General features: G+C 37.3%; 3 protein-coding genes across 4 annotated transcripts in view; 2 read left to right on the top strand and 1 right to left on the bottom strand.

Annotated features, from left to right (window-relative positions):
• On the top strand, nt 1,630-4,615 carry LOC104734798 (flavin-containing monooxygenase FMO GS-OX-like 9). The gene is made up of 7 exons (XM_010454444.2): nt 1,630-2,319; nt 2,472-2,542; nt 2,646-2,804; nt 2,908-2,990; nt 3,759-3,894; nt 3,997-4,170; nt 4,273-4,615. The coding sequence occupies exons 1-7, from the start codon at nt 1,743-1,745 to the stop codon at nt 4,453-4,455; spliced, it is 1,383 nt and encodes a 460-aa protein (XP_010452746.1). The 5' UTR covers nt 1,630-1,742; the 3' UTR covers nt 4,456-4,615.
• LOC104734796 lies at nt 4,836-8,320 on the bottom strand. 2 transcript variants are annotated; one of them, XM_010454441.2, is made up of 4 exons: nt 7,333-8,320; nt 6,785-7,063; nt 6,139-6,694; nt 4,836-6,042 (listed from the first exon to the last, which is right to left on the bottom strand). In XM_010454441.2, exons 2-4 carry the CDS (start codon nt 7,025-7,027, stop codon nt 5,024-5,026), a joined length of 1,818 nt encoding a protein of 605 aa, XP_010452743.1. In that variant the 5' UTR covers nt 7,028-7,063; nt 7,333-8,320; the 3' UTR covers nt 4,836-5,023. The 2 variants fall into 2 exon arrangements, with proteins under 2 accessions (XP_010452743.1, XP_010452745.1); XM_010454443.2 differs by having other exon boundaries at nt 7,451-8,320.
• LOC104737881 (formin-like protein 20) overlaps nt 9,353-14,068 on the top strand; it is an 8,840-nt gene continuing 4,124 nt past the window's right edge. Inside the window, exons 1-4 of the mRNA XM_010458134.1 lie at nt 9,353-9,965; nt 10,453-11,156; nt 11,340-11,561; nt 11,642-14,068. Coding sequence (XP_010456436.1) covers nt 9,893-9,965; nt 10,453-11,156; nt 11,340-11,561; nt 11,642-14,068 — 3,426 coding nt within the window. The 5' untranslated portion in view covers nt 9,353-9,892. The remainder of the gene's footprint in view (nt 9,966-10,452; nt 11,157-11,339; nt 11,562-11,641) is intronic.

Raw genomic sequence — 14,068 nt, 5'->3', positions numbered from 1 at the left:
TTTTAATATTTGCATATATAATATGTTAATTCTATCATATTCATGTATTATTATACTGTACGTAGATTTCATGGATCTCAAAATTTTGTAGATGTTGCTCGTATTTTTTGTAATTTCAATTAGCAATTCTATATATAAACTTATAATGGTAATTTATTTCATTTAAATCATTTATTTCAATAATATACTATAATATAGGTTGGTAATGTTTCCAACAAACCCTAAGCACAGCTTTTAACAGCAAGAGGGAGTTTCTTTGAGTTAGAGGGACACAAAGCCATTAATTATTTTGTGTCTCAAGACTGTTTTCTTTTTTAAACTTGGCTGGAAAGGGTTTACTGACTTTTTTGTCTCACTTTCTGTTATTTTAATACTATCTTTTATTAGATGTATTTCTAGTCGGCACGTAATTCATACTACTTTTTACCTCGGACGTTAAGTTTCTCATACTTTTTAGTTTATCTTTTTAAGATTTGATCTATGTATATATTAAACAATACTGAATCGTCATATAATTTTTCATCAATATTTTCAAGAGAGAGAAAGAATATTTCTATGCTACATAAAAAACTATATATATATATATATATAAATAAATTCAATTAACAGCATCAATCAACAGAACGAAATTACTAACATTGTATCAAAAAAAAATTAATTAAATATTATAGTTTTGAAGTCATTACAAAATCAGTACTTTTGTGAAGAGGTTATATAAGACATGCATGTATCTTCTTCCTACGATGGCCAAGCGAATTATCGTTACCATTTTTAGCATACAACTACGTAATCAAATACCAAAGCAATGATATAGAGTATTAAAATTGTTTCCTAAGGAAAATGATGATTGATGATTTTTAAAATTTATCATGATTCATGAATCTCTTTTGCTGAAAAAAAAAAGTTTGAAACATTAATATTAATTAGCTTCCACGTCGAAATATAAATTTGACCTACAAAAATAGTCGTATCCTCATATGGACGACGGTGGATCGGTCAGGGTTTTGATTGAAAATATATCAAATCAGGACCCATTTACTTACTCAAACTGAGGTTTCTTTNTTTTTTTTTTTTTTTTTTTTTGTTAAATCATAGACCCTACGTCTTGAATTTTGAAATAGATTCTTAGTTAGATGTTTTTGTTTTCCAATAGTTTCATGCACAAATGACAAATAAAAGATCTAATAACCATCTCAAAAATAGACAACGATATCGGGATTTACTTAAGAAGAGAAGATTATATTGTACATGTACGAAACACTTCTGATAATGAATATTATACGACTGTTGTCATACTATGTGAAGAATGTATCCGGATTTAACTATTGTACAATGTGAATGTAGTATACGAATCTTTTGGAAAAGGAGATACTACATTAATTTACATGTACATATTTATATAATTTCATTTTTTTGTTTCCAGTCAATCTAATTTGTCATGTACGCCTTCTCTCTCATATACTGTAATCTGCATATATCCATATATATATATATATATATATTATAAGTATATATAAAAGATTATGAGTGTAATAATTATACAACCAGCAAAAAAGTAAATAAATAAAGAGAAATGAAACATGACATTTTTTTTTTTGACACATGACATATCGAGTAGTAGTAGTGAGATAGTCTTAGATTTCAACTATAAAAAGAACATCGGGGGAGAGACCACATAAAGAAACCAAATCAAGAAACCATTTCAAATTTATCTTTCTTCAAACTAATAAGATTATAAGAATATGGTTTCGGTGACACCAGAAACATCAAGAAGCCGATCAAAGAAGGTATGTGTGATCGGAGCTGGACCGGCGGGGTTAGTCTCCGCAAGGGAGCTAAGAAAAGAAGGGCACAAAGTGGTGGTGATGGAGCAAAACGGCGACGTAGGGGGGCAATGGTTGTATCAACCAAACGTAGAAGAAGAAGATCCATTAGGAAGAAGTATTAGTTCCATTAATGGTGAACTTAAGGTCCATAGCAGCATTTACTCTTCCTTGAGGCTAACCTCACCGAGAGAGATAATGGGTTATTCGGATTTTCCGTTTGTGGCGAAGAAAGGGAGAGACATGAGGAGGTTTCCAGGGCATAAGGAGCTTTGGTTGTATCTTAAGGACTTTTGTGAAGCTTTTGGGTTAAGAGAGATGATTAGGTTTAATGTTAAGGTTGAGTTTGTAAGGGAAGAAGACGAAGATGATGATATAAGGAGGTGGATTGTGAGAAGTAAAGAGAAGTTAAGTGGTAAGGTTTTGGAAGACATCTTTGATGCTGTTGTTGTCGCTACTGGTCATTATTCCCACCCTAGATTGCCCTCTATTAAAGGTAATATATCTATTGGATTCAATTCAATAGTTACTACTAGTTGACATTTGTTGATTATTTGACTATACTTGATCTCTATATTTTCTATTTGCTAATTTATGTATATATGTATGGTTACTGATTTGTTTTTCATGATTATTTGGTGGCTATAGGAGTGGATTCTTGGAAAAGGAAGCAAATCCATAGCCATATTTACAGGGTGCCTGATCCATTTCGTAATGAGGTGATTGAATATCTCTATATCCTCTTAAATTTGGTGATGATTATGATGGTTATGACTTATGAGTTATGACTTATAATGATAGTGATGTTCATGATGGTGATAGGTGGTGGTGGTGGTTGGGAACTCAATGAGTGGACAAGACATATCAATGGAGCTTGTGGAAGTGGCAAAGGAAGTTCATTTAAGTTCCAAGACACTTGATATATCGTCTGGCCTTTCCAAAGTCATTTCCAAACACCCAAACCTTCTTATTCACCCACAGGTTCTCTTTACTAGTATATATTATAATAAGTTATCTTATATCATGTTTTTTTATGTATGAAAATTTGGATTTTAAAATTTATTTCTTTGATTTCGTTTCGCAGATTGAATCTTTAGAGAATGATGGGAGAGTCATTTTTGTGGATGGATCTTGGGTCGTCGCTGATACAATTTTATATTGCACCGGGTAAGATAGAATGGATAAACAAAAGATCTTTAATTTGATTGATTTGGTTAGTGTAAAAAAGCAATTTTTCTTGAAAGCTGAAGAATAGACTAATTACTACCTTTTGTTTCCGTTCGAGAAGACAAATAGATAATGATAATTAAGGTTCCTTTGATAGTGTGAATTAACCGTAACTAAGTTAAACTAATTAATTGTTGTGTGGCTTTGTGGGGTATTGTGGTCTTCATCGACATCGTACATACACATTGCTTCATGTAATAAATAAAAGAAAACTAATTCCAATTTGTTTTTTTTTTACATCAATAATTCCAATTTTAATCAGTAAGATTAAAGCAGGAAATTAAATAAAAATAATAATGGTTTATCATTGGGATCTGCATGATTTTGCGTAACTTAGATATTAGTCCTACTCCAGTTTGGTCACACAAAAAAGATATTTGTCCTACTAGAAAACATATCGTTCGAATAAAAATACAAACTCATTAATATAAATATCAACTTTCTTGATATAAGCATATATCAAAACATTATATAGTACATATTCTTAACTAAAATGCGGGACTCATAAAGCCAGATTGAGTGGGATACAAATCTTTTTCTACATTGGTCTTCTCAATTCACTACCCCTAGTTCTTGAGGACATCATATACAAAATATAACCAAATTTTTTTGTCATTTGTTTTGAGTTTCTCAAAATGTATAGTACTACTAGTATATGTTGTTTACTTTGATAATAATAATAATGTTTTTGGGGGACCAAAAACACAGGTACTCGTACAAGTTTCCATTTCTTGAGAGTAAAGGAAGAATAGAAGTTGATGATGATAGAGTTGGTCCACTCTTCGAACATACTTTCCCTCCTTGTCTCTCCCCTTCTCTTTCCTTTGTCGGTATCCCCAGAAAGGTCTCATCTTTCATCTTTTGGTTTTTAGGGACTATACAAATCATTAACTTCACTCTTTAAAATAAAATTTTTAAAAAGATTATTGGTGGCATTTTATTGCAGTTAATAGGATTCCAATTCTTTGAAGCACAAGCAAAATGGATAGCTCAAGTTTTGTCCGGGAAGTCAGCTCTTCCTTCTTCTGACCAAATGTTACAATCCGTGGCAGAGTTTTACCGGTCAAGAGATCTTGCTGGAGTCCCTAAACACAACACTCACGACATTGCTGATTTCACGGTAAGTTATACAAACAGAATATAATATTTTTCTTTTACTCTTGATTTCATGTCCTAGCTAAAGACAGTTTTGTGTTATATGATTTGAATCTTTTTGCTATAGTATTGCGATAAATACGCGGACTATGTTGGGTTTCCGCATTTGGAAGAATGGAGGAAGCTACTATGTTTGTCTGCTCTCAATAATTCACAGGAGAATCTTGAGACTTATCGCGATTCATGGGATGATCATGAACTCTTACAAGAAGCTCTTCAAAGCTCTCATTTTACAAACCTCAATTCTTGAAATACTACTCATTTTTCGTTATGTTAGAAAGAAAAGAGTTTATATATTTATCCATACATTTTATACATTTGTTTGTTGTTTCTTTCTTTTATCTAGTTTGGTCTGCCTATGTTTCTGGTTGATATTTATATCCATACATTTATACATTTGTTTCATTCAATATGGTCTAGTATTCACAACCATGGTCGATGGAGATCTATATTTTTTAAAACATATCAATTTGGTTATAAACATTTTCCTCAAAAATCAGAAACCATATGATTTGAGGAAAAACCAAAGCTTTAACTTAATGTATGAACCAAGAATCAAGGTAATGTAAAAGACTGGTTATGATGGTTCATCTAACTAGCTTTGAACTTTGTTCTGTACCATCTCTAGTCTAAAAAAACACAGTCATTGGCATTAGAGGAACTGATATTCTAGAAGTTTAGTTTCTCCTATGTAGTCTTCATCTTTAGAACAAGACTTGTTACAAAAAGCATCATCAGTAAGAGTAAGACTCTTAATTCTCCAAAAGAAAAACATGAAGCAAACTATGGCAAGGGATGTAATTACTTCTTTAGTTTGGCTATACTACTTGGTTGATGATCATGTGAGTAAAATCAGCAGCAGGAATTCTAGAGCTTCGTCTTCGCTTTTTCAAGGCTCCCCAATAAACACCTGTTTTTTCTTCCCCCCAAAAAGTGAAAGCATCTATTGGTTTAGGAGGAGAGCTTTTGCGCTTGTTCTTGAGGAACCTGCAATTCCACTTTAGTTCAGATGCTTCAATTAGCTTTCCTAGTACCTGCAGATCCTCATTGGCTTCACATTCTGAAAATGTGCCTATACTCGCGTTATCATCGTCCTGGTCATCTTTGCATTTCCGCTTTCCCTGCCTGGCCCGGCTTCTCCTCTGCTTCCATCTCATACCTGTCTCGTGCTCCTCTAGCTTCTTCTCTCTTTGCATCTTTGCAACCGAAGAAGAAATCTCGGCGAACCAAAGAAGATTTTTACTTAAGGAAGTAATATAATCAGTGGCGGACTTTCTAGACATATGTACTATAGCCTCAGCTGCAGACACTTCTTGATAATTTCCTTCCGTAACAAGAGATATCTTTCTGCTCTTCTTCCGTTTCATTCTTCCACTCTTTCTCGCTACTACTTTTTGACCCTTACTGGACTTCATCTGTGGTTTACAACGCCTTTTCTTCCCTAGATTGGTCCCCTTTTCTGCATATTTTGCCTCAGACAAAGAACTTGAACTCCCTTTCTCCATGCTCGTTTGATTGCTTTGAGACTCTGAGCTGGCTTGAGCACTCAAGTGCGGGTCATGCTTTGAGCCTTGGAAAGTTTTGTTGCTTGGACAAAGTTTTACCTTCTTCTTTGACCTTGAGCCTCTCAAGAATGACTTAAATCGCCTGTCCAAAAGTAAAGTGCTAGTTGAACATGGTAGAGCTTGAACATTCACTCGCGGCTGATTTGAACTGTGTTTCCCATGAACCGTAACCGAAGAAGACTCCTGAGGTTTCTCGGTTTCAAACTTCTTAACAATAGTTGTTACTTCATCTTCGGAAGAAAGGGGAGACATATTCAAGTCAATTCCGTACTCTGCTCAAAAGAAGTATCATATCAATTAAACCTTCCATATATCAAGAAAGTTTGAGAAAAAAACCAATATGTAAACATATAGTTCACTTTTCTTACCTTCTCGACATTTAACAGATTCTTGCGCTTCATTCATCCCGTTGAAACCTTTTAATGAACTTTCTCTCTCATTCTTTGTATCATCAGACTCTTCTCTAATCCTATCTGATGTAACTGGACTCAAGAACTGACTGAACACATTATCTGAATGTTCCTCGATCTTGGCCGGTTCATTCAGATCAAGTTGTAGCTTACTCAACTGATTACCCGAATCCAAAGACATCATTCTCAGAGATTGCTCTTTCAAAAAGTTTGGAGCTTCATGGACTCCTCCATGCATATCATTATACTCGAAAACTGGTAATTCCATATCCAAGACCTTCTTCTCAAACTTCTCAACCTTGTTATCTACAAGAAGCTCAGCTTCCATTTGGTAAGGAATGTCTTCTTCATGAGGCAAACCCCTAGTTTGATAAGCAGAGATGCTCGAACTCATCCAGTGTATTCTAGGGATAGGGAAAACAGGATTTAAGTACATAGCGTTTTGTTGTCGAGTTCCCTCCATTTCCATCATCAATTCCTTCTGCCTTCGGTACAGACGATGAAGCTCATAGATCTATAATGAAAAAAAGGTATCAAAACTCTTTAACTTGGAGGAAACAAGAAACAACCCAAGATAACGCAGTAAAAAAAAAAGAAAACACACCTGACTTCCAAAGACAGATTCATGTACAAGCATGGTGTGTCTCAACGCTTCTTTCACTTGGCTAAGATAAAGATCACCATACAACAAAGAGAGTGTACCATCAACATTCAGGTTCACGCCGTAACTATTATTGGTTAAGACCGTATCAGTGTCCTGTACAGGACACAAACTCCGGCCAGTTCTCGCATCCGTATTGTCACGGTTTGAGAAATTGCACCCCGGGAAAAAGCTGTTCTGCTGCATTTTTTTTCATTCACTTCACAGTCTAGAGCAAGATCGCTGTACCAAGAAAGAAAAAAAGAAACAATTTTATCAACTTGCATGAACCAATAATTTTCATAAGGAATCATCAAATCTGCTTTTTATTCTTATCTATCTATAGTTGCAAATGTGGAGGAAGATGAGCTTGTAGATAAAAGATCTCAAATACTATTTTTTGACAGAAACATCACAAGTGGTTGAAGGTTAAGAGAAAGAAGAACAAAGCTTTCTAAAGCAATAAGAAACGAATAAAAACAAGCCACTGTTAACTAACATCAACGACCTACCTAAGTAAGAAGGAAGCAAAAGATGAAACTTTTGAGTTAGATATCTGCAGAAGAAGAAACCCAGAAACCTTATATAATCAGTAAAGTGACAAGACACAAGAAGAGAGAAAGGATCTACCTTTAGAAGAAAAAAAACAAGAACAAAAGAAAGGTTTTTCTGAGAGTTTCAGCTCAAATCTTCTTTCTTTAGTTGAGGAAGATGCTGAGAAAACAGAGGGAAGAAAGAAAGAAACAAAAAAAGATGTCTTTTTATTTTCTCGGGAAAATGCAAAAAAGGAGAAAGTGGGATACACCCCAAAAGAACAGGGATCTCTCTATATGTATCTTTTTATCTTTAATGTTAGAAGTGCGTCTGAGATCTGCTGGGCCATTATCTTTGGGCGAATAAAGAGATTGGATTGCAGGGACTTTGTGGAATTTTCTCAGGAAACAAACAGAAGAAGCGATACATGGGACTTGGAGGAGAGACAGAGACTTGTGCTGTACTGCTGTGCTGTTCTGTGAGAAAAGAGGAAGAAGAAGAAAAAGATTATTACTTTTTTGTTTTTTCGTCTCTCTCTCTCTCATTCTTTCTTCTTCCTCTTTGTCTTTTTCTTACATTTAATGTCTCTGCTCACTTTCCCCAAGTCCTGAGAAAAAAAATATTCTCTTTCTTATAATTTTGTACATCGAAAACAAGTGAAAAAACTATTACTATAACCCTTTAGAATTCAATTTACACAGTTCCAGCAAACCAAACCTAATTTGTTGGAAGATTAAAATCAATCTTTTTAAGACAAACCATCTGGTCGAACCGGTTTGAAGAGCGATTTAGAGGGCTTATTATCTTGTTCAAAGACAAAAGACACGCTCCCTTCTCTCGACAACCCCCATCCGGAGGAGGTTTAAAAAAAGAATCATCCGAACAGCGACATCGGATTCAGGAACCAAGCAAACGGATTCAGTAGACCATATCACCTTCTTCACCGATTCAAATCACAGAACCCTAATAGAATTAGAATCAATCGCATACACAGCATCTAAAGAGTTACGTGACTATTTTAGTCAGGAAGATCAATGGGCTGTTAAATATACTTAAGCCCAACACTTTTTATATGGGTCTCAGTTAGGGAGACCAATGGGCCGTTAACCGTTTTTAAATATATAAAATCGTTTTTTGTTTGATCATATCTATTCATAACTAGTTTTCAGCAAATTTATATCTGTCAAAATTTATACTATCATATATAATCATATAGACAAATTACTGTCCTCTCTATGATCGATTGATAAAATCATAAAAGAAGGGGTCCGTTTGAAAGGATCGAAAAGACGATCCCCTTTATAAAATCATAAAAGAAGGGATCCGTTTAACATCATTATATTAAAAAACACATTACACATATATATATATATATATATACATGAACCAATTATAAATGTGGTAAGTACGTACGTACACGGAACACGGTTCACAAACAAGAAAATGTTAATGTGTTTAATGGCTTGTTGTTCGCATATGAATGAATGAATGATATTAGGAATTTCTAAAAATGACGTGTTTTAGACAGATGGGAAAATCCCCAAGTTGAAATTTAATTATTATTGTTATGATCGTAAGAAACGTGGTTGTAAATTTTTAAAAAGTACTAATATCCACGTAGGATGAGACAGACACCTAGAGAGTAGAGAACGGTCTTGTCTTCGTCTCGTCTGTCAAAAAAAAAATCCGAACCGAGTCTTTGTTGCCTTTTTCTCTAAACTGTGTCTAAAGTCGTCGTCCACTTACGCTTTTGGTTCGTGTTCCGTAGAGTTCAATTTCAATTACACAACAACACAACTATGGTTACGAATCAAAAAAGCTTTTTTGGTTTGCTATTATTAAATACCTCTAAAAAAATGAAAATAAAACTCTTTTTGTAATTAAAAAAATAATAAAAATAATAAATTAAATTGAGAAAAAAACTGCTGGAAGATCTGTCGAAATCTCATATCTTGTTCGTTCGTTTNCTTTTTTTTTTTTTTTTTTTTTTTTTTTTTTTTTTGTAATTCTGAGCTTCTTCATCTTTCTCCTTATTTTCACCTGAAATTCTTCATCTCACTGTCACTTCCTTCTCTCTCTTTCATATTTTTTTTTAATTTTTAACAAACTATTTTGATTAGCTTCGAAGATTCTTTGTTTTCCACGATTCGGCATTGTACATAGAGAGAGAGAGAGAGAGAGAGATCGATTCAATTTGAACCAAAAAAAAAAAGTAATTTGGAAAATTTCCTGAACTTTTTTTGGGGTTGGCGTTGTGATTACGACTTGCGTTGTTTCCAAAATTGGATTATAGAGGAGAATAATTCTGGGAATTGGGTCTTTGTCATGCTCTTGTAATTTTGTAAAATTTGTCTACTTTTTTTCCTGGGCTTAGGGGGGTGAGAACAAAAATTAGGGTTTGTGAGGTGAATTTAGAAGGGGGAAGAAGGGGATCTGGGGTTTAGGTCAACGGAAATTGGAGCAGTCTATAATGATCTCTTTGTTGGTTTACTAAATCCGACGGTTTGGATCTGATCGCGGGAGAGACAGCGCCACCGGATGGCGCTGTTCCGTCGCTTCTTCTACAAGAAGCCTCCGGATCGCCTTCTCGAGATCTCGGAGCGTGTTTATGGTATTTTTACTCTTTCATGAATTCTCCTGTTTCAAGGATCAACAAAAAAAAATAAGCATCTCGAAACTTGCTATAATAATATGGACGCATTTGTATCAAATTTGCTAATGAGCTTCTGGTTGGTTGGAGGGGTTTTGGCAGTTTAATTGCGTTGAGAATTTCAAGTGTAGCTTTTTTGCAAATTGGAGCTTAGCTGAACTTGTCTCTCTTTGAATTAAAGAGGTTTCTTAGGAATCAGAATCTCTTTGATGACAATTTATAGCTTTGTGGGATATTCTTCTATTGTGTGTGACACGAATCAAGAAAATAAAAAACTGTGCTTTCCTTTAAATGTTCGACAATGATACTTCTTTGGATAAAGGGGTTTATTTGATGAGCTTCTTTCTACATTGTTTTCAGTGACAAAAGTCTCAAAGTAGGAATTATGTATTTGAGTTTCCAGGTTTCTGAGCTGATCGTCTCTTGTTTCTTTTTTTTTGTTTTGCAGTCTTTGATTGCTGTTTCTCTAGCGATGTTATGGGGGAGGATGAGTACAAAGTATACTTGGGTGGCATCGTTGCGCAGCTTCAGGATCATTTCCCAGAAGCATCTTTCATGGTGTTTAATTTTAGAGAAGGGGAACAACGGAGTCAAATATCAGACGTGTTGTCTCAATACGATATGACTGTAATGGATTATCCACGGCAGTATGAGAGTTGCCCGCTTTTACCTCTCGAAATGATCCATCACTTCCTACGATCGAGTGAAAGCTGGTTATCGTTGGAAGGTCAACAAAATGTTCTCTTGATGCATTGTGAAAGAGGTGGTTGGCCTGTTCTTGCCTTCATGCTATCGGGGCTTTTATTGTACAGAAAGCAGTATCATGGTGAGCAGAAGACTCTTGAGATGGTACACAAACAGGCTCCTAAAGAGCTTCTTCATCTATTGTCGCCTCTAAACCCACATCCTTCTCAACTCAGATATCTTCAGTACATTTCTAGAAGGAATTTAGGCTCTGACTGGCCTCCTTCAGACACGCCTCTTCTTTTGGATTGCTTGATTCTCAGAGATCTCCCACATTTTGAAGAGAGAAAAGGTTGCAGACCAATTCTACGCGTTTATGGGCAGGATCCTAAAGCCCGAACCAACAGGAGTTCCATACTTCTCTTCTCCACATTAAAGACAAAGAAACACACTCGTCTCTACCAACAGGTACCTTTAGACCATTGTATCTTAGTGACATGTTTCTCAATATGATCATCACACTGATTTATGCACGGGAAATGGTTTAGAGTTTGCCACATATGAGAATTAAAAACATAAATAAAACACAGTTTAGAGTTTGGGAGCTCGTTTATACCAATGAAATGCTCATATGTGTGATCTCATCTGCAGGAAGAGTGTATCCTGGTGAAATTAGATATACAGTGCCGCGTTCAAGGGGATGTTGTTCTGGAATGTATACATTTGCATGATGATTTTGTGAGTGAGGAGATTGTCTTTAGAATCATGTTCCACACGGCATTTGTGCGTGCTAATATTTTAATGGTCCACCGCGATGAGATGGATATACTTTGGGATGCAAAGGACCAGTTCCCGAAGGAATTTAAGGCAGAGGTAGGCCGTTGTGAAAATATTCTCTGATCATCTTTTGAATAAGGCTGTTAAGTTTGAATGCATACTCATATATGTATCAGGTACTTTTCTCTGGCGCTGATGCCGTGGTGCCTACTATCACAACTTCTACAATATTAGAAGAAGAGAGCGATTTTGATATGGCTTCACCCGAAGAATTTTTTGAGGTGGAGGAAATTTTTAGCGATGTGATTGATGGACCTGACCATAAGAAAGATTCCGATAGTTTTTTGGTTGTTGATACTGCTTCAGATGATTCTGAGGGCAAAGAAGTGTGGAAGGGGGACGTGGATCCCAATGCGTTTCTAGATTGTGCATCAGTTGCATCAGATGATTCTAATCATAAACATGATATGCATGCAGAGACTAGCACGGATCCGGTTAAAGATATCACTGTTGATGATGTACATTATAGGTCGGATGGGAAGGCAGATTCTAATATTGACTCAGTGAAGGATATAGGAATAGATGATGGTGATGAGCAGCGAAAGAGAAGGATCATGGAAGCGAAGGAAAATGATTCTAGCACAGGAGAGACTCAACGCAAAGGTGATGCAGAAGGCAATGATTCCCAGGATGATTTAGAAGAACCTAAAGAAAATGATTCTAGAACAGCAGAGACTCAACGCAAAGGTGATGGAGAAGTCAATGGTTCCCAGGATGATTTAGAAGAACCTAAAGAAAATGATTCTAGAACAGCAGAGACTCAACGCAAAGGTGATGGAGAAGGTAATGGATCCCAGGATTTTTTAGAAGAACCTAAGGAAAGTGATTCTAGAACAGCAGAGACTCAACGCAAAGGTGATGGAGAAGTCAATGGTTCCCAGGATGATTTAGAAGAACCTACGACTCAGAAAACCAGTTCTAATCTCAACAAACCCATATCCGAAAAAACACAAGCTACACCAAGGAAACAGGTCGGAGCAAATGCAAAGGTGGCTGGAGATTCACTTAAACCGAAGTCTAAGCAGCAAGAAACACAGGGTCAGAACGTAAGAATGGCTAAGCCTAACGCAGTTTCTCGATGGATTCCTTCAAATAAGGGCTCATATAAAGATTCTATGCATGTGGCGTATCCCCCAACAAGAATTAACAGTGCCCCTGCTTCAATTACTACTTCTCTCAAGGATGGCAAAAGAGCTACATCACCTGATGGTGTGATTCCAAAAGATGCTAAGACTAAATATCTGAGAGCGTCTGTTTCTTCACCGGATATGAGTAGTCGAGCTCCAATTTGCGCATCACCAGATTCTAGCCCAAAGGAAAAGCCGGCTTCTCTACCTACTGCCTCTCCCCATCAAGCTTCTCTAACCAGTGACGCCACTACATCAGTTTTACCCTCTCTAACCAGTGAGGCCACTACATCAGTTTTACCATCTAAGCAAGCAGCTGCACCGCCTCCACCTCCTCCACCTCCACCACTGCCTACTTACTCTTCACTGAACCAAAATGACAGATACTCTCAAACATCTGAGAGACCAAACAGTGAAACCGTGTTGCCTCCACCACCACCATCCCCACCTTGGAAGTCTGTGTATGCTTCAGCTTTGGCAACTCCTGCAACATGTTCTACTTCTCAACTTCCGACCTCTTCACCGCCTTTTATGCCGCCTCCGCCTGCATACAGTTCAGTAGGCCAAAAGAGCAGCGACACTCAAGCAAATCAGCTCCGATCAACACCGCCTCCTCCGCCGCCTCCGCCTACATACTATTCAGTAGGTCAAAAGAGCAGCGACACTCAAGCAAATCAGCTCCGATCAACACCACCTCCTCCGCCACCTCCGCCTGCACACTATTCAGTCCAAAAGAGCAGCGACACTCAAGCATATCAGCTCCCATCAACACCGCCTCCTCCGCCGCCTCCGCCTGCACACTATTCAGTAGGCCAAAAGAGCAGCGACACTCAAGCATATCAGCTCCCATCAAAACCGCCTCCTCCTCCGCCGCCTCCGCCTGCACACTATTCCATAGGCCAAAATAGCAGTGACTCTCAAGCATATCAGCTCCCATCAAAACCGCCTCCTCCCCCGCCTCCGCCTGCATTCTATTCAGTAGGCCAAAAGAGCAGCGACTCTCAAGCATATCAGCTCCCATCAACACCGCCTCCTCCGCCACCTCCCCCGTTTGCATCTGTGAGGCGAAACAGTGAAACTTTGTCACCTCCGCCGCCGCCACCACCACCTTGGAAGTCTGTGTATGCTTCGTCTTTCGAAACTCGTGAACTGTGCTCCACATCGTCCCCTTCTAAACCACCACCACCACCTCCTCCTCCCTTTAGCTCATTAAATACAACAATAGCAAATGGACATCACATTCCCCCGCCTCCCCCTCTGCCTTATACAAGTGTTGCACCTTCACTCAAGGTCCCACCTAGTAAAACAGCTCCACCGCCCCCACCTCCTCCTCCTTTTAGCCATGTGCGTTCAATCCCTCAACCTCCACCACCTCCTTTTAAGGATGCACATTCAGTACCTCCCCCTCCCCCTCCG

This window comes from Camelina sativa, chromosome 13 (assembly GCF_000633955.1).
Source record: "Camelina sativa cultivar DH55 chromosome 13, Cs, whole genome shotgun sequence".
Taxonomy (NCBI): domain Eukaryota; kingdom Viridiplantae; phylum Streptophyta; class Magnoliopsida; order Brassicales; family Brassicaceae; genus Camelina; species Camelina sativa.
This window is presented reverse-complemented; position numbering and strand designations above follow the sequence as displayed.

Excerpts from the sequence above, each read along its gene's own strand:
- LOC104734798 (XM_010454444.2), top strand. The coding sequence starts at position 1,743 with ATGGTTTCGGTGACACCAGAAACATCAAGAAGCCGATCAAAGAAGGTA. Across the intron at positions 2,805-2,907 it reads ACCTTCTTATTCACCCACAG|ATTGAATCTTTAGAGAATGA; the intron begins GTTCTCTTTACT and ends TTCGTTTCGCAG. Across the intron at positions 2,991-3,758 it reads ACAATTTTATATTGCACCGG|GTACTCGTACAAGTTTCCAT; the intron begins GTAAGATAGAAT and ends CCAAAAACACAG.
- LOC104734796 (XM_010454441.2), bottom strand. The coding sequence starts at position 7,027 with ATGCAGCAGAACAGCTTTTTCCCGGGGTGCAATTTCTCAAACCGTGAC. Across the intron at positions 6,695-6,784 it reads AATCTGTCTTTGGAAGTCAG|ATCTATGAGCTTCATCGTCT; the intron begins GTGTGTTTTCTT and ends TTTTCATTATAG. Across the intron at positions 6,043-6,138 it reads ATCTGTTAAATGTCGAGAAG|AGTACGGAATTGACTTGAAT; the intron begins GTAAGAAAAGTG and ends TCTTTTGAGCAG.